Source organism: Etheostoma spectabile, chromosome 3 (assembly GCF_008692095.1).
Source record: "Etheostoma spectabile isolate EspeVRDwgs_2016 chromosome 3, UIUC_Espe_1.0, whole genome shotgun sequence".
Classification (NCBI taxonomy): Eukaryota; Metazoa; Chordata; class Actinopteri; order Perciformes; family Percidae; genus Etheostoma; species Etheostoma spectabile.
Genome location: NC_045735.1, coordinates 17,429,652 through 17,452,766, shown reverse-complemented (window position 1 = coordinate 17,452,766; position 23,115 = coordinate 17,429,652). Strand labels below are relative to the sequence as shown.

Genomic DNA, 23,115 nt, shown 5'->3' with positions numbered 1-23,115 from the left:
ATGTGTGAAAAGACTTAGATTAGTACATTTTTGACAGTAAAGAACTTTTTGAACAGGCTACTCCAAAAATAAAGTAATTTGTCATCCATGTAGTCTTACATATGCACACATGAGTAATTTTAGCTTAAAGTGTTTTGTCAGTACCATGTGTCTTACTCAGGTGTGGAAGAATTTAGATACTTTACTCAAGACAAAAAGTAGCATCACCATAACGCCTAAATACTTCATTACAAGTAAAAGTATAGTGATCATATTTTTGTATGTACTGTAAGTGAAGTGAGGTACTTTCCATTTTATGCCACTTTATACTTCAACTTCACTACATGTCAGAGGAAGCTATTGTACTATTAAATATTTGACAGCTATTTAATAATTACTTTAAATATGGCATATTTATTTACACAATGAATATTTTAAATTAAACTCCAAACTCCAAAAGTATATAAAGAAGGTAAAATCAGTTACACTTTAGCCAGCTACAGCAATAAAGCTGCCAACACCAGTACATATTGTTCCATATATATATATATATATATATATATATATATATATATATATATATATATATATGTGCATTTATAAATACATATATGTATATATGTATACATATGTGTATACTGGATGTATACATATACATCCAGTATACATATTCAGAAAACATGCATACATTTTGAGTATTAATATATTGTGGTATTGCTTCTTCTACTTAAGTAAATGACCGGAATACTTCTTTCACCATGTGTCATCGCTTTCTAACAATTACATTGCAGTAGTTTTAGTAAATTAAGTTTTCACCACTGGTCTTCCTTACAACTACATTTTTTAATATAAAAAAAGGTCTGACTTCCGGTTTGAAACACCAGCACCCGGTTTTATTTTGAAAAGCTCCACCCGGAAGTAGTTAACACAGTGCAGGTGGCGTACATCCTGATCATTTGACAACATTCACCGTGTTTTCGTATAGAAAACAATCATGTAATATACTCTCAGAGCGAGCACCGTGTCCATTAAAGAAAAGACTTGTCTCTGGCCGAAGTAGACTATTTACTGGAGACATTTAGGTCAACAGAAGGAAAACACGAAAGCGCTTATTTGCTAATGGACGTATTATTGTGCGTTTTCGTTGTGCCGTCGTATTGCTATTCTGCTTCGGTATGGACATATAGCTAACGTGGAGCTCCTGTAAGACCCCGTCGACTTGTTCCATGGTTAGTAGCGTGTCCGTGCTCCGAGAGGGAAGTGAAGCTCGCACGCCCAGCAGGCCTCACCGTGTTCGGGCTTTCCACTCTGAGACACCAGCAGTGCTGTTGGGTCACTCCGCTAACAAGTCAGTTCACATAAGAGTTGACACAGCACACACGTTACGATGAGTTTCTTTAGTTTTGGACAGAGTGCAGAAATTGATGTGGTCCTGAGTGACGCTGAAACGAGGAAGAAGGCTGAACACAAGACTGAGGATGGAAAGAAAGACAAATACTTTCTTTTCTATGATGGCGAGACTGTGAGTGGAAAGGTGAACGTCACCCTAAAGAACCCCGGGAAGAGGCTGGAGCACCAGGGGATCAAAATTGAATTTGTTGGCCAAATAGGTAGGTAAATGTTGTCTTTAGAACTGGCACAGTTGAGAGTAGAGCTGGGCAATATATCGATATTATATCGTATTAGATTTTGAAAATTGTAATATCGTAACATGGCATAAGTGTTGTCTTTTCCTGATTTTAAAGGCTGCATTACAGTAAAGTGATGTCATTTTCTGAACTTACCAGACTGTTGTGACTGTTCTGTTGTTTACAATATGGTTGTGGTATCGATACCGAGGTATTTGGTCAAAAATATCGTGATTTTCTCCAGCCCTAGTTTAGACGTTTTTACATATGCCCACCAATGATTTCACACAGTACATACAGAAGAGTCCAGCCTCTGATATTAGCATATTATGGTGCACATAAATAATAATAAAATTATATTTGGGACTAGGGGAGGATCCAAAGAAAATAGTAACACTGGACAGGGCCAATCACAGAGCTAAGCACCCAATGTTCCCTTAAAAGATATACTCATGGTGTCGTTTGACATCAATTACCATTTTTCTGAAGGTCTTGGCAGAATCCTTTGCAGAAACTACTCTCTCCTTGCTCTTTCTGTAAAACACAAGCAAAATATTAACATGATATTTTGTATGATGATAACAATACTGAAAAGAACAAACTAAGCGAGAAGAGCTGCCGAACAGGTTCAAATCTTATTTTATTAAGCAAACAGGATAGTTATGAGTGTTTAAGGATTATGAAAAAATATATATATTGTCCAGTTTTGTAATTTTTTTAAAAAAAAGATTTTTTTGGGTCTTTTTCGCCTTTTAACCCTTGTGTTGTCTTCCCGTCAACCATTGCTATCATCAATTTTTTTTAACATTTTTTGTCACTTTTTCAATGTTGTGGGTGCTTTTTTATGTTTTTTTCAAAGTTATTTGATATGTCTAATGTTGACATGTTCAGCGCTTATTTCAAAGGCCCATTTTTTGTGATTTAAAAAAAAACTGAAAATGGTCAAATTTGACCCGAGGACAACATGAGGTGGACAGGACAGCTAGGTGAGAGAGGGGGAAGGTCGGACTCTAACCCTAGACCTCTGCCTCGACGTCTATGTAAATGTGCGCCTACTCTACCAGCTGAGTCCCCCTGGTCATGTATTGCCCAGTTTGAATTCAAATGTACCGCTGTAACTACCCTGTCTCTTGAAACAAATGAATCATTTTCTGACTCTGTATTGCAGAATGTACATTTAACCGCTTATTAACATCAGTACATGTTTAAGTCAGGGCTAAATATTATGCAACACCCTACAGTGGACTCCTCTTATTTAGCTTTTCTTGGTACTGTCTGTCTCTCCTAGAGCTGTACTACGACAGAGGAAACCATCATGAGTTTGTTTCCCTGGTGAAAGATCTCGCGAGGCCGGGGGAAATAACTCAGTCGCAGACCTTTGACTTTGAGTTCACTCACGTTGAAAAACCTTACGAGTCCTACACAGGCCAGAACGTCAAGCTAAGGTAAGTGTTATAATTCGCTCTGCTTTACACGCAGTGAAACGGGTGACTGAAAGTGTCCCTCTTTAACCCCTTTAACATTTAAACTGTGCACGGTAACGCCTGACGTGGCCTACGTTTACCTTTCGGGATATTTGATGGCTTAGCTGCAGAAACAGCAGTGTTGTCATTCTGTTTGATCCCTTTGCAGATATTTCCTCCGGGCCACGGTGATCAGAAGACTAAATGACATCAGTAAAGAGATGGACATTGTGGTCCACACCTTGAGCACTTATCCCGAACTCAACTCCTCCATTAAAATGGAAGTTGGAATTGAGGATTGTCTCCACATTGAGTTTGAGTACAACAAATCCAAGTAAGACTTATAGGGTTGCAACAAACTGTAGGCATTTTTTTGTCAATGATTCACCTGTTTTATCTATATAGTATCAATAGAGGTATTTGGTCATAAATATTGTGATATTTGATTTTCCCTATATTGCCCAGCTCTAATAATCAGTCTACTACCATAGAAAACAAAAGGAACCAGCAAATACATTTAAGAAGCTGAAAGCACGGATTTCTTTGGTGCCATATTTGCAAATTGCAGTTTCCTGTCGATTGATTAATGGACAAATTATGCTCATGTCTGTCCCTGTCCTCCGACAGGTACCATCTGAAAGATGTAATCGTTGGGAAAATCTATTTCCTGCTGGTGAGGATTAAGATTAAGCACATGGAGATTGACATCATCAAACGTGAGACAACGGGCACCGGTCCGAGTGTATACCATGAAAACGACACCATCGCCAAGTACGAGATCATGGACGGCGCTCCAGTCAGGGGTAAACCACGCTTTGTCATTATTTCAGTCCGTTATTATAACCATGGACCATTTCCCTCACTCAGTCATCATGTCTATTATCCAACCTGTCTCGATGTGTATTATAACTCAGGAGAGTCCATTCCCATCCGGTTATTCCTCGCTGGTTATGACCTGACTCCCACCATGCGAGACATCAACAAGAAGTTCTCTGTGCGCTACTACCTGAACCTGGTGCTGATCGACGAGGAGGAGAGACGCTACTTCAAACAGCAGGTAGGCTACTGAGATGAGATGAGATGAGAGAATACTTTATTCATCCCACAATGGGGAAATTCCCTTGTTACAGCAGCAAACAACTGACAATGTGCAAAAGTACTGAATGGATGTAAAGTGGCATTATATAAAAGATATTGTTAAGTAAAATTAGGTGGCCATAGGCAAGGCAAGGCAGCTTTATTTGTATAGCACATTTCAGCAACAGGGCAATTCAAAGTGCTTTACACAAAATCAGTTAAACAGATAAAACACAAGTACAAACAGTTAAAAATCATAAGCATTAAAAACTAATAAAACACATGAATAGACAGTTAAAAACAAAATAGAAACATTAGGACACATAAAACACAAGAATAAAAGTTACAGTGCAGCATAAGAAATTTAAAGAAATGAGCAGTCATTTAAAGAAAGGCAGCATTAAAAAGAAAGGTCTTCAGCCTTGATTTAAAAGAACTGAGAGTAGCAGCGGATCTACAGGTTTCTGGGAGTTTATTCCAGATATGAGGAGCATAGAAAGTGAAAGCTGCTTCACCCTGTTTAGTTCTGACTCTGGGGACAGAAAGTAGACCTGTCCCAGATGACCTGAGAGGTCTGGGGGGGGGGTCATAGTGTAGTAGCAGATCAGAAATGTATTTTGGACCTAAACCGTTAAGGGATTTATAAACTAGCAAGAGTACTTTGAAATCAATTCTTTGAGACACAGGAAGCCAGTGTAAAGATTTCAGAACTAGAGTTATGTGATCCAGTCTCTGGGTCTTAGTGAGGACTCGAGCAGCAGCGTTCTGAATCAGCTGCAGCTGTCTGAATGATTTTTTAGGGAGACCTGTAAAGACCCCGTTACAGTAGTCAAGTCTACTGAAGATGAAAGCATGGACAAGTTTTTCCAAGTCCTGTTGACACATAAGTCCTTTAACCCTTGATATGTTCTTAAGGTGATAGTAGGCTGACTTTGTAATTGTCTTAATGTGGCTGTTAAAATTCAGGTCTGAGTCCATGACTACACCAAGATTTCTGGCTTTGTCTGTTGTTTTTAAAATTGTTGTTTGAAGCTGAGCGCAGACTTTTAAACAACCACCTCAGTTTTTCCTTCATTTAATTTCAGAAAGTTCTGGCACATCCAGTCGTTAATTTGTTCAATGCACTTAGTCAGTTTTTGTATTGGACTATAGTCCCCTGGAGATAAGGTTATGTAAATTTGTGTGTCGTCCGCATAACTATGGTAACTTATTTTGTTTTTCTCCATAATCTGAGCCAGTGGAAGCATGTAGATGTTAAACAGAAGAGGCCCCAGAATGGAGCCTTGCGGAACTCCGCACATCATATTTGTACGCTCAGATGCATAATTACCTATTGTACAAAATAGGCTATAGTACAAAAATTGTTGTTGGCTATAGTACAAAAATAGTGCGGTGCAAGTGAATAAGTGACATGAAATTAAATAGAATAAATTTAATTAAATAATATAGCAAAAGTAAGTCTCCATAGTGTAGATTATATAGAGTTTAACCACAGTTTACATAAGTACTCGGAATGGAAAAATATAAATACAAATGATAAAAATATACATGTACATATAAATGTGAAAATAATACCTGGTCCTCCTAACTCTATAAATACAGGTAAAGGAACCAGATTACCTGGCCATGTATAATACTCTCAGCAATGAAATACCTTTGGTTTTTGTTGGAGGAAACGAGCAATTTGAAGATGTCATTTTGACTCTGGGAGCAAGTGATGGTCTTCAACTTTTCTTTTTTTTTACACAGCCACTAAAGGCTAAACTAGTTGGTAACATTAAATAGAATAGAATGCCTTTATTGTCATTATACACAAGTACACGGTACTTGTGCAACGAGATTAAAGCAATCCCTTTGCAGTGTTGACACAAAAAAATATAAGAATATAACAGTATAAAATATAACAGTATAAAATATCAAAAATATAAAGTCAAAGATATAAAGTGTAGTGACTGTCTAGTGTAGTGACAAAAGAATATAACAGTATAAAATATCAAAATATAAAGTCAAAGATATGAAGTGTAGTGACTGTCAAGTATACATATATAAATCAGCTTGAATAAGCATAGGTAAGTGTTAACACAATAAATAATATTGCACAGTGATGGAATGAAATGATTAAGTACTAATGTTAAGTAAATAAATATTGCACAGTAATGGAAAGGTTAATGTATTAAATATTGCACTGTATGAAATGAAATTGCACAGATTCCAGTGTCCTATGAGGTATTATATAACAGTAACAGTTTAACAATAATATTGCACAGTCGGACGGAATGAAGAAGACAGTCCGGGGGCCGAGGGGGGCTGTGGAGTGGAGTCAGTGCATATGTGAGTTCAGGGTGGTTATGGCCTTCGGGAAGAAACTGTTCTTGAGTCTGTTGGTCCGTGCTCTGATGCACCTGTAGCGCCTTCCTGAGGGCAACAAGTCAAACAGATCAGAGCCGGGGTGGGAGCTGTCCTTTATGATGTTCTCTGCTCTGCTGAGGCAGCGGGAGGTGTAGATGTCCGTCAGGGAGGGGAGAGGGCAGCCGGTGATCTTCTGTGCTGAATACATAGTAAATACATAGTCTCCTCTCCCTGTGCGTATCTATTTAACGTGAGAATGAAACCTGGCCTGGATGAGTCGATACCGTCCCACCTAAGGAGGGTTGTGCTGTGTTAAACTGACTCACCCAGCCGCTGTTCTGTGTCAGATGGTTTCTGGCTCTGTATCAATCCTTTTGGGACGACTCCCGAAAAATTCCCTTATCTGTTTTTAGCAAGAAGAATACAGTACAGAAAAAGAAGACAGTACAAAGATAACAATAAAAACCTTTGGCTATTAAAAGACATTTACCATAATATATCTGTGACCACGTCGTCAGGGGCTGCCTCGCTCTGGGTCCGCTTTCCAGGATCCTTCGTCGGGACTCTGTGAGCCCACTCTCCCCGCTGTAGCTCAGGTTTTCCAAAGGTGTATTTAGAAAAAAAGTTGTTGTGGGATGAACAAAGCGGTCTCTTTCTTTCAGCGTATGGCCTGTAGCGTCACACAGACACGCCCCCTTTATGTGTCATATGTCACATCAGGTCTGACCCTCATCAAAACCTACCACACAAACTTCCTGAAATACCTCTAGTAACAATAGCTTGTATGAGTTTCTTAAGGAGAGCATTTTGCAGCTGATATACAAACGTTACTTATGATTTGACTGGAGCAACACTAGAATTACTGACAGTCTTTAGCATTCATGGATAAGGAGTCACTATTCAGTGGTATCAGTACATTAAAGGTCCCATGGCATGAAAATGTCACTTTGAGGTTTTTTAACATTAATTTGCATTCCCCCAGCCTGCCTATGGCCCCCCCAGTGGCTAGAAATGGTGATAGATGTAAACCGAGCCCTGGGTATCCTGCTCTGCCTTTGAGAAAATGAAAGCTCAGATTGGCTGATCTGGAATCCTTCTCTATAAAAGGTCATAGGGGAGGGTACCTCCCCTTTCTCGGCTTTGCCCACCCATGAGAGAGAGAGAGAGACATCATGGGTTTCAAACGAGCAAAGTGGCAGCTGGTCTATGTAAAAGAGACTTCAGATACAGTATTAGGGACCACTAAGGTCTATATAAAAGAGACTTCAGATACAGTATTAGGGGACCACTAAGGTCTATATAAAAGAGACTTCAGATACAGTATTAGGGGACCACTAAGGTCTATATAAAAGAGACTTCAGATACAGTATTAGGGGACCACTAAGGTCTATATAAAGAGACTCAGATACAGTATTAGGGACCACTAAGGTCTATATAAAAGAGACTTCAGATACAGTATAAGGGGACCACTAAAGGTCTATATAAAGAGACCCCAGATACAGTATTAGGGGACCACTAAGGTCTATATAAAAGCATCCATAGAGCACCATGTCATGAGACGTTTAACTAAATAAAGCACATGGAGTCTAAAAACCTTTTCACCACCCGCTTCCTCGTCCAGGAAATCACACTGTGGAGGAAAGGCGACGTGGTGAGGAAGAGCATGTCTCATCAGGCAGCCATTGCCTCTCAGCGATTCGAGGGCTCGGCTGCTTCAGAGAGCGCTTTGGAACAGGCGGCAAAGGAGGAAAGCGGGTAGAAGAGAGCCACAGCCCTCCCGTCTCCTCTCACGAGACCCCTCGGCGTCCGCGTCGGAGGTACCCGTCAACTGTACAACATCTGGTGAAGCAGCGGTTTTCTTTGTAGCCGCTACTGGTGAAGAAGGGAGACCGACATACAGTAACACATACAGTATGTGAACAATGAAAGAGTTTGCATGAGGCATTCAAAGTGGCTTCAGGCTGCTGGTCTTGTCCTCCTTCCTCATTAATGCATTTTTCTTTTCTTTATGGGAATCAAAACTAATCACCTGTCGCGATGTCCACTGTGTTAAAACCGCTCATGCGATTTTCTTAACATCTTCTGTTAATGCTTTTTTGGGATAAATTAATTTCTAATCTCTTAACGCAATTGAATTGATGACAAGAATGTTCATTACTGTGTCTCCAACATTCCACCTTTTAATGAATGCATTCCTAACACTGTTATAAGGTCATGAAGTCTCAGATAACTTTGCACTGCTTTATCTTGCTGAACACTTTTTTCGTCTTGGTTTTGTGTGTGTTTGCACAAAAGAAATTATGGAAGCAGAAACTTTTCCTTTTTGAGCAAGAGGGTTGAAATATTATCCTGCACATTTGTCATGTTTTGATCTGTAAATAAGACCAGCTAAAACCTTTTGTCCTGTTCCAGCTTGTGTACATCGGTTATACAGTACACGGTGCCACAACATGATCTCTCATGCTTTGCCTTGGCGTTCCAGTGGTGTTAGGAAAGGATGTTTGTATTAAGGTCTGATAGTATGAAGTCCTCTGTATCCTCTTCATTAGAGACGTGAAAGTGAAAGTTGTGCCTAACTGTATCGAGCAAATGAAGTCCTCCTGCCTCTATAACATAATTTTAGTCTTTTAACCAGAGAAAAAGTTACATTAGAACTATCTATCTTTTGCAAAATGCTAATTAATTATTCCTTGTCCCCAAAAGTCAAATAAATGGATGCCAAATGGGAAAAAAGCTGGGACTTTGAGTGTTTGTGACAGACATGATGCACCGATCAGACTGGGTGGAATCTATAAGACATCTTACTAACACTGCTACGTACAGCGTGCACGAATGAGTTGTGTTGTCACTAAGAGGCATTTAACACTGACAGCTTTGAACAGGTGATGAATCAATCAGTCCATCTATCCATCCATCCATCCATCCATCCATCGAGGCCAAGTGATTTTTTTACTGAATTGCTTGTGCGTCAATTACAAAACTGCAAACTTGTACCAAAACAATTCATAGATTAGTCTGTCGATTAAAAAAAAAATAGTGCAGCTATTTATACAAACAGTGCTTTAACTCATTTTGTAAGAAGTCAACAATAATATTAAATAATCAATAGTTGCAGCCCTTGTGTAGTGTGTGTTACGTTACAAGGATTCCAGGAAAAAAAACAGGCGCCAGTCCAACCAAAAACAGTCCAACAGTTCTATTTGACAAGTTCAACATTTAAGACTTATTAAAGCAAATAGGAATTTACGTTGGGCCATTTAACATCATATTCCTCTGAGGATGACATCTTGAAAAGACCAGTCAGCCGACCTCGACCCAGTACCAGACCACGAGATTATGATAGATATGAAAAATAACTGTACTACTCACTTCCTGTTACACAACCAACAACAACATCCTGAATTTGTTTTTAAAGATCATTTTGGCAGTGACAGACAGAGAGCGAGAGAAAGCTAGGTTTGAGAGGTCCATCTGTATTTCTTTCAATTTAATAATTAACCACAATGAATGCACAGCAAATAAATCTGGTTGGCCAGTTCTCAACATTGTATAAAAACAGGGAATGACAGGGATGCAGTGATAAGGGATGGAGGGACAGCCAAAAAAAAAAACAGGATAATTGGAAAGAAAGATTGGGAACCAGTTGAAATCATTGCCATCCATAATGGCAATTAGAGAACAATTTGATCTGTGGGTTTCCAGAGAATAAACAAACGAGCTAAACTGACCAAAGTAAAGTCGGGCTCTACTTCCCACTCACTTGGATCATCAGTGTACGTTATTATGTAAATTTGGAGAGCAGAATGTGAGAAGGCACTTTTATGCTGCCATACATACATTACATAATGGCAATAAAACAAGGCCCGGCGAAGTTCTAGGGACAAAGGGCAACCCTAATCCCCATTACATGCTCATATATATTAGTTTATATGCTGCTGCTGTTTTGTATCCAGACCCTGCAACTCCCACCCAAAGCAAGCACGCTCTGAATGGTTCAGAGGTATAGGTAAAAAAAAGACGTGAGCCATGATTTTACAAAACAGATTTAATCATATTCATGAACAACACAAAACACTACGTTGCTGTGGACGAGGTCACTGCTTCATGATTTCACGGTCACCAAGCATCACCTGGTCCAGACCCTCACAGAGGCTCCTCATCCTCCAAACTCAGGACAAAGTCAAACTCCTCTGCAGAGATAGAGCAGACCGAGGGTTCACCCCCCAGGCCAGCACCATAACCTACAGTAATGGCGTTTTTCCATTAATGGCACCTGCTTGGCTCAACCGCGGTGCCCCGTCCTCCTTTTTCCATTGCAGATTAGTACCGCCTCATGCGTGAGGCGAGCGTGGCTGGTCGTCATAGCAGCAAACTGCCGTGACCTAACGCGACACACACACAGAACGGCTAAGGTGTGTTGTTTTTAAATCTCGGCGTGTTGGATAAACTATTTACCGCTAAACACGCCCCCCCCATCTATCGCTAGCAATGATGACGCAGTGATTAGTGAGGATTCTCTCCGACCAATCAGCAGTCTGCAGGTTTTTAAGTCACCTTTTGGTATCGCCTCAGCTCGCTTGGAACCTCGACAAAAAGTACCCGTTAGCAGGTACCAGGGACCTTTTTTTGTAATGGAGAACCTAAAAAGGCGAGTCGAGGCGAGTAGATACCATGCAGTGGAAAAACGCCATAAAAGAAGACCATGTGAGAAGGTCTTCACTTACCAGTGGTTAGGGGTTGCACGGAGAGCCTGGCTCTTGTAAAAAGAGCCATGTCCTTCAGGGGCCCTCCTGTGGCTCGATGCTGCAGGTGGTACTTCTTCAGCTCAGACAGAGGAAGGAAACGCTTCAACATTCTTTGATACTGGACATCTACCTGAGGGAAAAGAAGACTAAATCAACCCCAATCCCTGATCTATTATTATCGGTAATTGTACTTTGATGGCTGAATGAGTCTACCGTGCTCCATTTGGGGTCGTCTGGTTTACTGTTTGCATCAAAATGGACATCTTTCTTGTCGAACTGAGTGTGATCCACATAAGCTTCCTTCACAATCTAGAAAAAGAATCCCAGCTGCATACTATGCCTGTCTGTAGCTTTGTTTAAATCTTTAGAATATAATCAGCCGGGGAAAGAGCGAGACTTACTTTCATGACTCCGGCTATCCCGGGTTCCTTGCAGTTGCTGTGGTAAAAGAAGGCCAACTGCTCGTTTTTCATCTGCCTCATGAAATTGCGCGCCTGCAGATGATGGATAATTCAGAGAGCCATTCCCAAAGACAGAAGAAAAAATTAATAAATTAAAAAAACAAGAGTAAAGAATTTGCTGGTGAGACTAAAATGTCCAAAGGAAGGAACGGTAGAAGAGCACCAACAGCCGACCTGTCTGAGAAGCTGTTGGTGCTCCTCTGCCGTTCCTCCATGGATCCCTCCTGGTCACTGCGTGGTACGCTGGACGCTCTGCAGCCGAGGGACCAACACAGCACAGATAGTTGGTTGTCCTCTTCCATCTCTAGAGGAAATTACCAACTCAAGACTGCTCTCAAAATCCCAAAATTACACATGACTGTTGTCACCCTGGTCACCCACTGTTTGAACTCTTGCCCTCAAGGAGACGTCTAAAGAGGTCTACAACAAGGACAAGTGGCTTCCTTTCCAAAGCAATAACTGTCTTAACCCTCATGTTGTCCTTGGGTCAAATTAACCCGTTTTCCTATATCAATGTTATTTTAATTACCTAAAAAAAACAATCGATTCCACACAACGCTCTTTGGCAAGTACAAATCTCTACTTTCATTAATTTTATAGCATTTGAAAAACAAATTGAAGTGGTTTTGAAATAGTATTGAGTAAAAGTTGACATATTCCAGTCTGTGATTATCCATTCCTTTAATTTTAGTCTAAATAATTCTAATTTCTGCTTTTCTAACTCAAACATTTGGTTTAATTTCCTATAAATGACCATAAACTCCAAAATAACTGTAAAACTAAAGTTAATAAGTTAGTGTTATGTAGTGTTGAAAACATAAAAAAAGTGACAAACATTCCAAAAAAACGTCAAAAGTGTTGATTTTTCATTTTGACAGGAGGACAACACAAGGGTTAAATGAAGCTAAACCTTTTTTAATGATGCAGTTTGCACGGTTACTCAGCACTTTATCCACATTAGAATATTTAGTATTTAGTGTGAGGGTGGGAAAATTGTGTTTTTATGTTATGGTTAGCTTGCATGAAAGATAAGTGTTTACTAAAAATCATGGCTGAGATGTATTCGGTCCATACTAGAGTGGCACTACAATTTTATTGTACTTAAATGCAATGTCAATAAAAGGCATTCAATTAAACAGCTAGTCATTAGAGATGTTCCAATACAGATATCAGTATCGCCTCCGATACTGCCTTAACGCTGGTATCGGTTAGTACTGAGAAAGTACTGGAGTGTATGCACCGATCCGACACCTCGTAATAAAGCCCTAAAGAAAATCTACGTAAAAAGTACTTGATTTACGGGGCGGCCTCTAGCTCGCCCAGTAAGAGTGTTCGCCCCTCGTTAGCTGAGTCGTGCACGGGGCGGGTTCGAATCTGACCTGCGGCCCTTTACTGCGTGTCATCCCCATCTCTCTCCCACTTTCAATGCCTATCCACTGTCTCTCTGTAATATTAACATTACTTTTAACATTAAGATAATACAAACATTATCTTAAAAAGTAGTTGATTTATTTTCTTTTTCCCGTTATAACTGACTGTCAAACTGGATGATTAAAGAAAGTTCTACGGCATTCATTGTTTGTGTTTGACCTGAGAAAGAGTTTAACCTGAGCCAGACTGACAAAGATAGAAATCATATCACATCCATCCAGGGACAGTAGTATAGAATATATATGACACACTGGTATCGGCCGATACGCGAGTTCAGGTATCAGAATCTTTTTTTTGTTTCTTCTTGGTTTTATATACTAAATGTTACTATCCTATGTCTTTTTTTAACTGTAACTCCAACCTGCCTATTGGACTGCAGATGGAAATTAGCCCTCGGGCTACAATCTGGCACATTTACGTGTACTGTTGTGCATGTTCATCAATGTGCATTGTCCTGAATTAATAAAAACAAATAAAGAATTGGTATCAGGAAGCACAAAAATGGTATTGGACCATCTCTAGTAGTCATATCAGGAGTCCCTTTTGTCCCTACCTGATAATTGCGGACTCCGTCCCAGCAGCCAGTCTGATCAGGTAAAGCCTTCAGGTCCTCGATCCCGAACTGCAGAATGCAACCAGACGCATCAGACAAGTGCAGCCCACTCCCCATCCAACAGACGGTGCCGGAGGCTCTGTACCTTCACGTCGATCCCATTTTCAAAGCGGCTCTCGGGCTCAGACTTCATCAGCCAGTGACAGTACTGTGGCGGCTCGGAGCGCTCCTCAGTTTTTCCAGACTCAGACGCTGCAGCTTTCCTCTTACCGCCAACCTTTTCACCGGCATCGTCTTTGGAGCAATAATTGTCACTCGTTAGAAAACAACATACCAGACGAGAGAATAAGTTTTAATCTGCGACTTCATTTACCTGAATTTGCTGTCCTTTTACTCACTCTGGCCCTCGTCTTTGGTGGCATCTGTCAGTCTATGAAGAAGCATGTTAAACATGAAGTATCGTCCATAACAGGGTGATATGACGACATACCTTGAGGATCTCAATTTGTCTACCATTCATATTATTTGTACCATGGTAGCTGTCCCTTTCCCATCGCTATGTATGTATGTATGTATGTATGTATGTATGTATGTATGTATGTTTGTATGTATGTATTGAAGTGCTTTCATTCAGAAAGTCAGATATTGTTTTATGTTAGCCCAAATCAAAAGACATTCCCATCCATTAACAATTTTTTATACACATATATTGATACACAGTATATAAATATATTTATACACAGTATATATGTTTTTTATTGTCTTTGTCATGGCACTTTCATCATTCGGTTTCGTTAAACCTTTTGTTAATTCTTCATTGGAGCCAAGAACACGTGTTAATATTTCTCAACACTTCCACAGTGACCTTACAGAATGACCATCACCGACTACGTGATAAATTATAATCTTTGTCAAATTATCGTAATAAAAAAGCTTGCATTAAGATTTGTTGTAGTGCAAACACGTGCAGAAAAATACAAACACTTGATTTGATAAATGAGCCGTGTGTTACTTGGCCAAACTTCGTTGATAAAACAACACTAACGGTTCCTAAAAACGAGAAGTTCAACATTCCTGCGGTTCACCTGAAGCTAGGTGGAGCTAGCTGAGCGCGTGCACTCTTTATAGGCATCAACGTTAGACATGGATGGCTGAATAGCTACTAGCTAGCTAGCTTTAACAACTTTTTACGTTACACAAACCTGAGCCACACGTAAATAAAAGTGCCTTCATAGTTTTAAAGGAATACAGATTACAATGCAGCTCTGTGTCAGTAAATAGCCTCCATTAACACTGAAAAATCTTACCTAAGAAGTTCTCCAAAGCATAGAAGTATTAGGAGAGCTCGGCACCAAAGCGGACAGCCATCAAAATCCGAAGGGAAAAAAAGCCAACAACACGTGACGTCAACAAACGTATTGGTGCACTTGATTTAATTGACAGCGACTCCCGTTTGTGTTGTAACCTCTTAATGCTCCAAGACTATATGGTTGCAGCCCGGAGCGTCCTTTAACTGTCTATGGGAGCGTCCCATGCATAGACAGTTAAAGAAATCCCATGTCATGCCGTCTTTTCAAAATAAAAGCTCGCGTCTGGAATACAATAAACTCGCGTCGACTATCATGGTAATGAATGAAATATTTGAAATATTTAGTGTTTTTTAACTAAACAGTAACGGCAATTAGTAAAATACTTAAAATATGTCTATAGGATAAATGCACACTACCATACCGATGAATACAACACTTAAAATATATGTCCGTCTATAAAATAAATGCAGATTACAGGCAAACTAAAAAACTCCTTCCTTCATTCCACCGGGTGCTTCTATTTCCCCAAGCTTCTACTTTTCAAAATAAAAACTCGCGTCTGGAATGAAAAATATCTCTCTTACTTTTACTTTTCAAAGTAAAAGCTCGCGTCAACTATCATGCTAATGAATAAAATACTGGAACTATTTGGTGTTTGTTTGTTTGTTTGTTTAACTAATACGCGATTTCGTATTTTGGACCCCTATGAACTTACCGTTGGACGCTCCTGGCCGCAGCCATACCATAGACCGTTAATATTAATAACAATAAATATGGGCCTGCAGTCTGTGAGCCATACCCGCCTGTGAAACATCAATGATTGTAACAGCTATATCACTATTGGCCACAAGGTGGGGCAACAACTCAAAAACAGAATTTGACAAACACTACACAACACCTCTCTCTTTATTATGTCTATGCATTACGCCACTAAACTACAAGAGCGCACCGTTTGGAAATATGTGGGCACATTTTACAAAGACGAGGGCACGGTTTAAAAAAAACTGTCCACGCAGATCTTATTTTAACAGTCTAACAGTGTAACTCTGTTTTCCGACGGACCCAGGGGCTCCGTAAACGTCTCATCGTTACACTCCTAAGCAGAAGGTTGCGGTATATAACCGTGTACGCTGTTAAAACCCAAGACGAAGAAGCAGCAGCAGGACTACATAACACAACAGTGTCGGGGTAAACATGGCGGCTGGCAGACCTCTGGGGAGAATTGCGAAACTAGGCTCCAGCATCTGCAGGAACCAGCGCTTATTTTTAAACAGGAGCCCACAGAGACGAGGAGTAGCTTCTTGTGTCGACCGTAAGTTCCAGAAAACGAGAACTGGCTGCGTCATAGTTAGAGACAGGTCTGTTTTATGTAAGAAAGGGTGACACCGGTGACCATTAGCTACCGAACTACCGGTACGTTAGCTAACTGCCCGGTGTTGGGATTCAGTTTAACACCCAAACGGGACGTCTTTGGACCGAATAGAAGAAGAGAAAGCCACGCACAGCCCATTCAGGGGTTGATAGTAATGTGCCACTACTATGTGTTAGCTTTACACCTGATTTTATGAGGACCCTGCTCTTCCTGAGGTCATATCGCGTACCTTTTTCCTAGGTTGTATGTGTCAGAGAATTTGAATTGTATGTTTAGCCCTTGTGTTGTCCTCCCTTGTCAAAAAAGGACAAAAAATTGACATTTTCGTCCATTTTTCTGACCTTTTCAAAGTTCGCTAACACCTTCCTACCACTAGTTTTACTACTCTTTCGAATTCCTGGTCAATAACCCTCATTTATATAGAATTACACCTAATATTTGAGTTAAAAAAGCAGAAATTCTGAATTATTTTGACTAATAGTTAAGATCAGTGGACTGAAAGTGATCAATTGTATTTCAAAGAGCCCTGGTTAAAAAAAAATGCAACAGCTGATATTCTGTCTATAATGGAGTGCAATGGAAATTTGTAAATGACCCCCAGACTTTTGACCGGTAGTGTACATACAGTACATACTACACCTGTTTCCATGCACGATTGCAGATTATTTTCTCCACGTGTGTTCTCTGCTCTTTGACAGCTGCTCATGGACTCACAGAGGAACAGAAAGAGTTTCAGAAAGTGGCCTTTGATTTTGCAGCCAATGAAATGGCTCCACACATGGCAGAGTGGGACCAGAAGGTATGTTGGAGCAAGGCAGACAGTGTATCAGGTAGACCATGTCGAGGCAGCAGACGTAGGCTCCAGAACCTGTGGCCGGAGGATGTAACGTCTAGTATGCAATAGTATGCAGCTGCAGAAGATCCAGTTTCCACATACGGAGATGACAAAAAACCCACATCCTAAAACTAAGCTATCATTTTTGTAGTTTTGAAATTATTGACTTGAGATAGGGCAATATTATATTGACACCGATCTCTGAGACTAGATATTGTCTCAAATTTTGGATATCCTAATGTAAGTGTTGTCTTTTCCTGGTTTTAAAGGCTGCATTACAGTAAAGTGATGTGATGTCATTTTCAGATCTTACCAGACTTTTGTAACTGTTCTATTATTTGCCTTTACCCACTTAGTCATTAAATCCATGTTACTGATGATTATTTATCAAAAATCTCATTGCCTCAATATTCTGTGCAAGCACCAAGTCGACCCTACAATATCGACATTGATGTATTTGGTCAAAAAAGGATATCTTCTGTATTTTTTCTCTCCATGTTGCCCAGCTCTAACTTGATAGGAAGCGTTTCTGCGTCTTCATTATCCCCAACTGTGAAGTACCTGTATGTCTTAGCAGCTTTTCTTTTACAGTCACAAATATGATAGATTACATGTGTCTTTGTCTACTGGGCTTAGTTATAGTTTAACATCATCATTTCATGTTCACTCCTTCCCCAGGAAATGTTCCCCGTGGAGACGATGAGGAAGGCAGCCCAGTTGGGGTTTGGTGGGATCTACGTACAGCCCGATGTCGGGGGATCGGGTCTGTCTCGGCTGGACACTTCGGTCATCTTCGAGGCCTTGTCCACAGGATGTGTCAGCACCACGGCTTACATCAGCATCCACAAGTACGAGCCCCTCACATGGCCACAATGGCATGCACCTGCAGTTAAAACATTAAGATGAAATGAAGATGGATTATTTATTTGGTTGTTTCTACCGAGAGACGGATGTCTTCATCAAAATTGACTTGAATCTGGTTGTGTCGAGCCCAAATAACCATGTATCAAGTTATGTGACTAAAAGAGTTTTTGTACAGATTACTTTAGTGAAGCTGTTAGAATACATAGACTATAGTTACATCTTCACTAAGGTCAAACATCATTTATAATAGAAAACAATGATGTAATTCATTCATTACCGTCAAATCATCTTAAACCAAAAATCAACTAGACTTTTTTTCCAGATGTATTTGCTACTTTCCTTTTTAGGTCTGTGAAAATAAGATGAATTACATTGTGACCCCTATAATGATAGCTATGCCATATACAGTGGCTTTACACACCCATGTTAAAGTTGATTTATAAAGAGGAATAAAAAAAATCATCTTTTGGAAATTGATCTTAATGCCTTAATTCAAAAAGATTAGGAAAATATAGATGGCATGAGGAACTTTCCATAAGATCATCTCTCAATGCAAATAAAGCCAGCTATTAAGCTAACTTAAGTAAAACCATGCCTATCCTTATGTATGGTGAAGGGTATGTGATGATGGGGGGGGGGCTATTTTATAGACCAAGGGAACTTTTCAAGATGCATAGCACCCGATCCATGAATAAACTGTCCTTTAATAATACAAATCTGCCTACCTCTATGGGAATTTAACATGGGGGGTGTATATTTCTGCCCCTGTATTTTAACATAGGGGGGTGTATCTTCTGCCCCTTTTAATTAACATGGGGGGGGTTATACTTAGCCCCCTGAAATTTTACATAGGGGGGGTGTATACTTTGCCCCTGTATTTTAACATAGGGGGGTGTATACTTATGCCCCTGTAATTAACAAGGGGGGTGTAACTTATGCCCCCTGATTTTAACATAGGGGGGTGTATACTTCTGCCCCCTGTATTTAAAACATAGGGGGGGGGTGTATACTTCTGGCCCCTGTATTTAAATAGGGGGGGGGTGTATACTTAGGGCCCCATGTATTTTAAAACATAGGGGGGGGGTTGTATACTTATGCCCCATGTATTTAACATAGGGGGGGGGTGTATACTTTGCCCCTGTATTTTAAGGAAGAACTTTTCTTTAACAATACATTATTAATTCACAAGAAATTGTGTTCTTAAGGGTTGGAATTTCCTTTTTTGAATTAAGGCATTAAGCTTAATTTCCAAAAGATGTTTTTTTTATTTCTCTTTTTAATAAATTTATGCAAGCCATTGCATCTTCAATGTATTTTGCCTGCAAATCCCCAGTGTGCTCCCCTTTCTGCAGCATGTGTGCCTGGATGATCGACACCTTTGGCAACACTGAGCAGAGGGAGAAGTTCTGTCCCCAACTCTGTTCAATGGAAAAGTTTGCTTCCTATTGTCTCACTGAACCAGGTCAGTCTTCATATGGAGACAAAACTTTTTGCTTTTTACACATGTGCACTACAACATAGTAAAGCTCGGGTCTGTGATTGTAGGCAGTGGCAGTGACGCTGCTTCACTGCTGACCACTGCACAGCTGAGAGGGGACCATTACATCTTGAACGGTTCAAAGGTAATTTCACACCTGTTTGATTGCATGTGGTTTCCTATAAGGAAAAAAAACTGAGTCAGAAACGTGTCTTGTCTGCTTGACTTTTTAGGCTTTCATCAGCGGAGGAGGAGACACCGACGTCTACGTTGTGATGTGCCGAACGGGGGGTAAAGGAGCAAAAGGCATCTCTTGTTTGGTGGTGGAGAAAGGAACCCCAGGTCTCAGTTTTGGCAAAAAAGAAAAGAAGGTAGAGTTCCTTTGGCGTCAGATTGTTGAACTCCGGAGCTAGTGTTGCAGTTTACCACTAGATGGCAGAAGTAAGTCGCAGTCACTCACCTGCCCTTCACCGTGCTCTCCAGATGGGTTGGAACTCTCAGCCGACCAGGGCCGTCATATTTGAGGACTGTGGCGTCCCCGTGGCCAACCGGCTCGGCGAGGAAGGACAAGGATTCAACATAGCTATGAAAGGCCTGAATGGAGGCAGAATTAATATTGGTGAGGAGAACACAAGTTACCCATTGATTGTATAGTATGCATGTCTGTATATATTAGTGGGGGGGGGTAATATGGTATACCGCAGGGTCTTAAAAATAGCAACGTATCAGTTTCAATACATTCATTAAAAAAATGCAATGTACTTATATAGGAGACAAGGATTAAATATTAAAGATAATTTTTAATTATGACAGTTTGACGCTGTCTGAGTCTTACGTCATCATTTTTAATTAGTCACAGTAATACCGTATACTGCGTAAATAGGGAGGTTTGACGCTACCAAAGTGTGTGTGTGTGTGTGTGTGTGTGTGTGTGTGTGTGTGTGTCTGTTTGTCTGCTAGAGAAAATGATTGGAATCATCCAGATAATGGAAAATTAAATCAAATTGTAAATTTTCTGTAGATGTAACAGGTGCATAATGTATGAATACTGTAAACAAAACAAATAGGTGGTTAAATATGAAGTGTTTTGGAGGTGGACATAATAAAGGTTTTTTGGAGGGTGACATTAAATCAAGACTAACTTTTTCAAGAGGAAATAACATTCATAAGAAGCAAAACTTTCCTTGGCCTGGTCTGCCCTGGCGCTCATGGCAGCTAGTGTTAGCCAACGTTAGCAGACTCTAGATAAGTTGCTCCGTGACTGACCTGTTTCAACAACAAAGTATCCAGGTGACAAACATGTTTCAATACAACACCAACAGCTTCCTGTTCTCTCGGGGCAGCGCATGCCAGCGTGCAGCTGGCCCGGGATCATCTCTTAGTACGCAAGCAGTTTGGAGAGACGCTGTCCAACAACCAGGTAAGTAGTTTTTCAAGGATTCAAATCAAAGTTTTTTACCTCATAAAAAAAAAATCTTGATCACCTCCCCCCCTGGCCCCCCGTGTATTTTTTTTTTAAAACTGGCAAAAAGGGCCCACCGGTGGTTGCGTCTCCCTCCTGGTCGGGAAGCTGCGACGGGCTGGGGGAAACCCCCAGAACGAGTTTCTCTCTCCAGGCCAAACCTTCGCCACAGAAGTCTTAATGGGGTAAAAAAAAAGGCTATTTTTTTTTCCCCAAAAAAAAATTTGCACTTATTTCACTTTTTTATCTTGTTATCAAAAATCTGAAACCGGCTCTGCAGGCACGTGGGTAGGCTCCCCTCAAAGACTACGCGGTGCAGCTTTTGTCGAGACATGACATCAGTTTCTAGAGGGTGAGAGTTATAACAGTGACCTTACTCGCGTGTTGTTTGGGTTTTAAAATTAGTTCCTTAATTTACCAGCGGGTTTTGCTTGGGCGTTTCTGTGACCTTTTCTTCTTCTCTTTTCTACAAAGGCAAACGAAGTGATGGGTGTCTTCCCCAAAATTTGTGACGACCCCTAAATTTTTTTCCCGGGATCTTTAAAAATTTCAGTAGGGCCCATATGTTACGGTCTGATCTCTGGGGTTTTTACTGGGGGGACGGGTTTTCCTAAAGGCCCAGATTAAGGTTTTTGGGAAACATCAAAAGTTACTGTTTTTTTCTTTTGGGTACCGGGCAGCAAGGCGGTAGGGTGACCCGTGATCCCCCCAGTTTCCTCTAGATGAAATCTCAGCAACTGTCCCGTTGAAAAGTTTTGGGTACAGTAGGTTTTAAAGAGGAGGATCCAAATGATTGGTACTGCCTGCTTTTTTGGAAGCCCCTTCAGGTCCAATTTTCCAAATGTCCACCCCATTTTAAAGTTTTGATGTTTTTCGGCTTTAAAGCATCTCAGCACTCTGGCCTAAAGGGGCCTTTAGATAGTTTTTTATTTTCCAAGTTCTGTATAGTCCCCTACATGCAGCTGCCACAGATAAAAAAAGAAATGGGTTGTTTAAAATTGAAAATTATGTCGTTGACAACTCAAATAAAAATATGTTTAAAAAAGAATTTTCGCCTTTTTTGGCCGGGGGGCCTTGGTAGAGAGGCCCCAAAAGTCGAGAGGAAAAGCCTATACGAGGTCCGGGTTCCCAGTCAGACCGTGAAAATTTCCTGTGTTCCCCCCCCCAAGCCCTGTAAAAAATTTAAGAATTTCCCTTTTTTACATCACCCTAAACCCCTAAAAAAAATTTAATTTCCATCCCAGTCTAAACTTTTTCTCTTTAGTATGTGTTTACGGGTAAAGTGACTACTGCAGAACACTTTTTGGAAAAATGATCAAAAAATCAAATTTTTTAAAAAGTGTACTATACCTTTCACAATTGAAACTACCACCCCACCCCAATTTCCAAGTTGTAGCTTTTAAAGAAACAAGACCGTCAGGGGGAAAGGGTGGTCCCTATCTTTTACCACTAATGCCGTGTAGGTTTCATCATTTACAAGTTTCAAGCCCCTTTAACAAATTTTAAAAAAACCAAAATTTAAACATGTTGCCTCACTTTTTTGGTTACATTAAAACTCCCAAAATGGGAAAATTACAAAATTTTTTCAGAATGTCGGTGTGATGGAACCACACGGGGTTTAAAGGGGTCAAATAAAAAACACCCCTTTACCTAACCAAGTAGATTGGGTCAAAAAAAGCAAGGAGCCGCTGAATACCGAATTGTGATTTAAACTAGGCGTTACCTGAAAAAGTGAATGAAAAATGTCCTTACCATTTTTCCCCAAATTAAATCTTTTTTGTTTTTATATCTTTTGTAGTTTTTTTTTGAAAAAAAGCAATCAAATGGTTTCATACCCGGACACGTAATGGGGTCTTTTTTGAACCTTGAAACCAAGGTCTTCATTTATATGCCCAAAAAACCCAAAGCTAGTGGATTTCCCTTTTGAAAATTCTTTTAAGATGTAAAAAAAAAATCTTTTTTTAAAAAAAAAACTGAAATGAAAAACCGAAAAAAGCATTTCTTTCTACGGTTTTAGGTCTTTTTGGGGATGCTTTTATTCAAGGGTTTTTCTCTGCTCGTTCTGCGGGGTTACACCACGAGCCGCGGGTTTTAGCAGGCACCCTGACA

The 23,115-nt window shown here is 40.2% G+C and overlaps 3 protein-coding genes across 4 annotated transcripts; 2 read left to right on the top strand and 1 right to left on the bottom strand.

Moving 5' to 3' along the window:
- The first annotated feature begins 898 nt into the window (after nucleotides 1-898).
- Nucleotides 899-9,227, top strand: vps26b (VPS26, retromer complex component B). Its single transcript, XM_032509238.1, has 6 exons — nucleotides 899-1,589; nucleotides 2,896-3,052; nucleotides 3,240-3,404; nucleotides 3,698-3,873; nucleotides 3,985-4,127; nucleotides 8,118-9,227. The coding sequence occupies exons 1-6, from the start codon at nucleotides 1,367-1,369 to the stop codon at nucleotides 8,253-8,255; spliced, it is 1,002 nt and encodes a 333-aa protein (XP_032365129.1). The 5' UTR covers nucleotides 899-1,366; the 3' UTR covers nucleotides 8,256-9,227.
- A 1,227-nt stretch (nucleotides 9,228-10,454) lies between these two features.
- On the bottom strand, nucleotides 10,455-15,255 carry thyn1 (thymocyte nuclear protein 1). Of its 2 annotated transcripts, XM_032509236.1 has the most exons (8): nucleotides 14,994-15,252; nucleotides 14,060-14,116; nucleotides 13,832-13,980; nucleotides 13,687-13,755; nucleotides 11,643-11,735; nucleotides 11,455-11,550; nucleotides 11,221-11,371; nucleotides 10,460-10,686 (listed from the first exon to the last, which is right to left on the bottom strand). In XM_032509236.1, the coding sequence occupies exons 2-8, from the start codon at nucleotides 14,106-14,108 to the stop codon at nucleotides 10,640-10,642; spliced, it is 654 nt and encodes a 217-aa protein (XP_032365127.1). In that variant the 5' UTR covers nucleotides 14,109-14,116; nucleotides 14,994-15,252; the 3' UTR covers nucleotides 10,460-10,639. The 2 variants fall into 2 exon arrangements, with proteins under 2 accessions (XP_032365128.1, XP_032365127.1); XM_032509237.1 differs by lacking the exon at nucleotides 11,455-11,550 and having other exon boundaries at nucleotides 10,455-10,686; nucleotides 14,994-15,255.
- Nucleotides 15,256-16,049: 794 nt separating this feature from the next.
- On the top strand, nucleotides 16,050-21,287 carry acad8 (acyl-CoA dehydrogenase family, member 8). Its single transcript, XM_032509234.1, has 9 exons — nucleotides 16,050-16,308; nucleotides 17,067-17,167; nucleotides 17,882-18,051; nucleotides 19,420-19,529; nucleotides 19,613-19,689; nucleotides 19,778-19,915; nucleotides 20,028-20,163; nucleotides 20,867-20,964; nucleotides 21,054-21,287. The coding sequence occupies exons 1-9, from the start codon at nucleotides 16,191-16,193 to the stop codon at nucleotides 21,270-21,272; spliced, it is 1,167 nt and encodes a 388-aa protein (XP_032365125.1). The 5' UTR covers nucleotides 16,050-16,190; the 3' UTR covers nucleotides 21,273-21,287.
- The last annotated feature ends 1,828 nt before the right edge of the window (nucleotides 21,288-23,115 follow it).

Bases quoted from the DNA above. Each gene is read 5' to 3' on its own strand.
- acad8 (XM_032509234.1), top strand. From the start codon at position 16,191: ATGGCGGCTGGCAGACCTCTGGGGAGAATTGCGAAACTAGGCTCCAGC. The intron at 19,690-19,777 runs GTAATTTCACAC...TTGACTTTTTAG, and splicing joins ACATCTTGAACGGTTCAAAG to GCTTTCATCAGCGGAGGAGG. The intron at 20,965-21,053 runs GTAAGTAGTTTT...CCCCCGTGTATT, and splicing joins AGACGCTGTCCAACAACCAG to TTTTTTTTAAAACTGGCAAA.
- thyn1 (XM_032509236.1), bottom strand. From the start codon at position 14,108: ATGCCACCAAAGACGAGGGCCAGAGTGAGTAAAAGGACAGCAAATTCA. The intron at 11,736-13,686 runs GTAGGGACAAAA...CATCATCTGCAG, and splicing joins ACGGAGTCCGCAATTATCAG to GCGCGCAATTTCATGAGGCA. The intron at 11,551-11,642 runs GTAAGTCTCGCT...TTCTTTTTCTAG, and splicing joins GGATAGCCGGAGTCATGAAA to ATTGTGAAGGAAGCTTATGT.
- vps26b (XM_032509238.1), top strand. From the start codon at position 1,367: ATGAGTTTCTTTAGTTTTGGACAGAGTGCAGAAATTGATGTGGTCCTG. The intron at 3,053-3,239 runs GTAAGTGTTATA...ATCCCTTTGCAG, and splicing joins GGCCAGAACGTCAAGCTAAG to ATATTTCCTCCGGGCCACGG. The intron at 3,405-3,697 runs GTAAGACTTATA...GTCCTCCGACAG, and splicing joins TTTGAGTACAACAAATCCAA to GTACCATCTGAAAGATGTAA.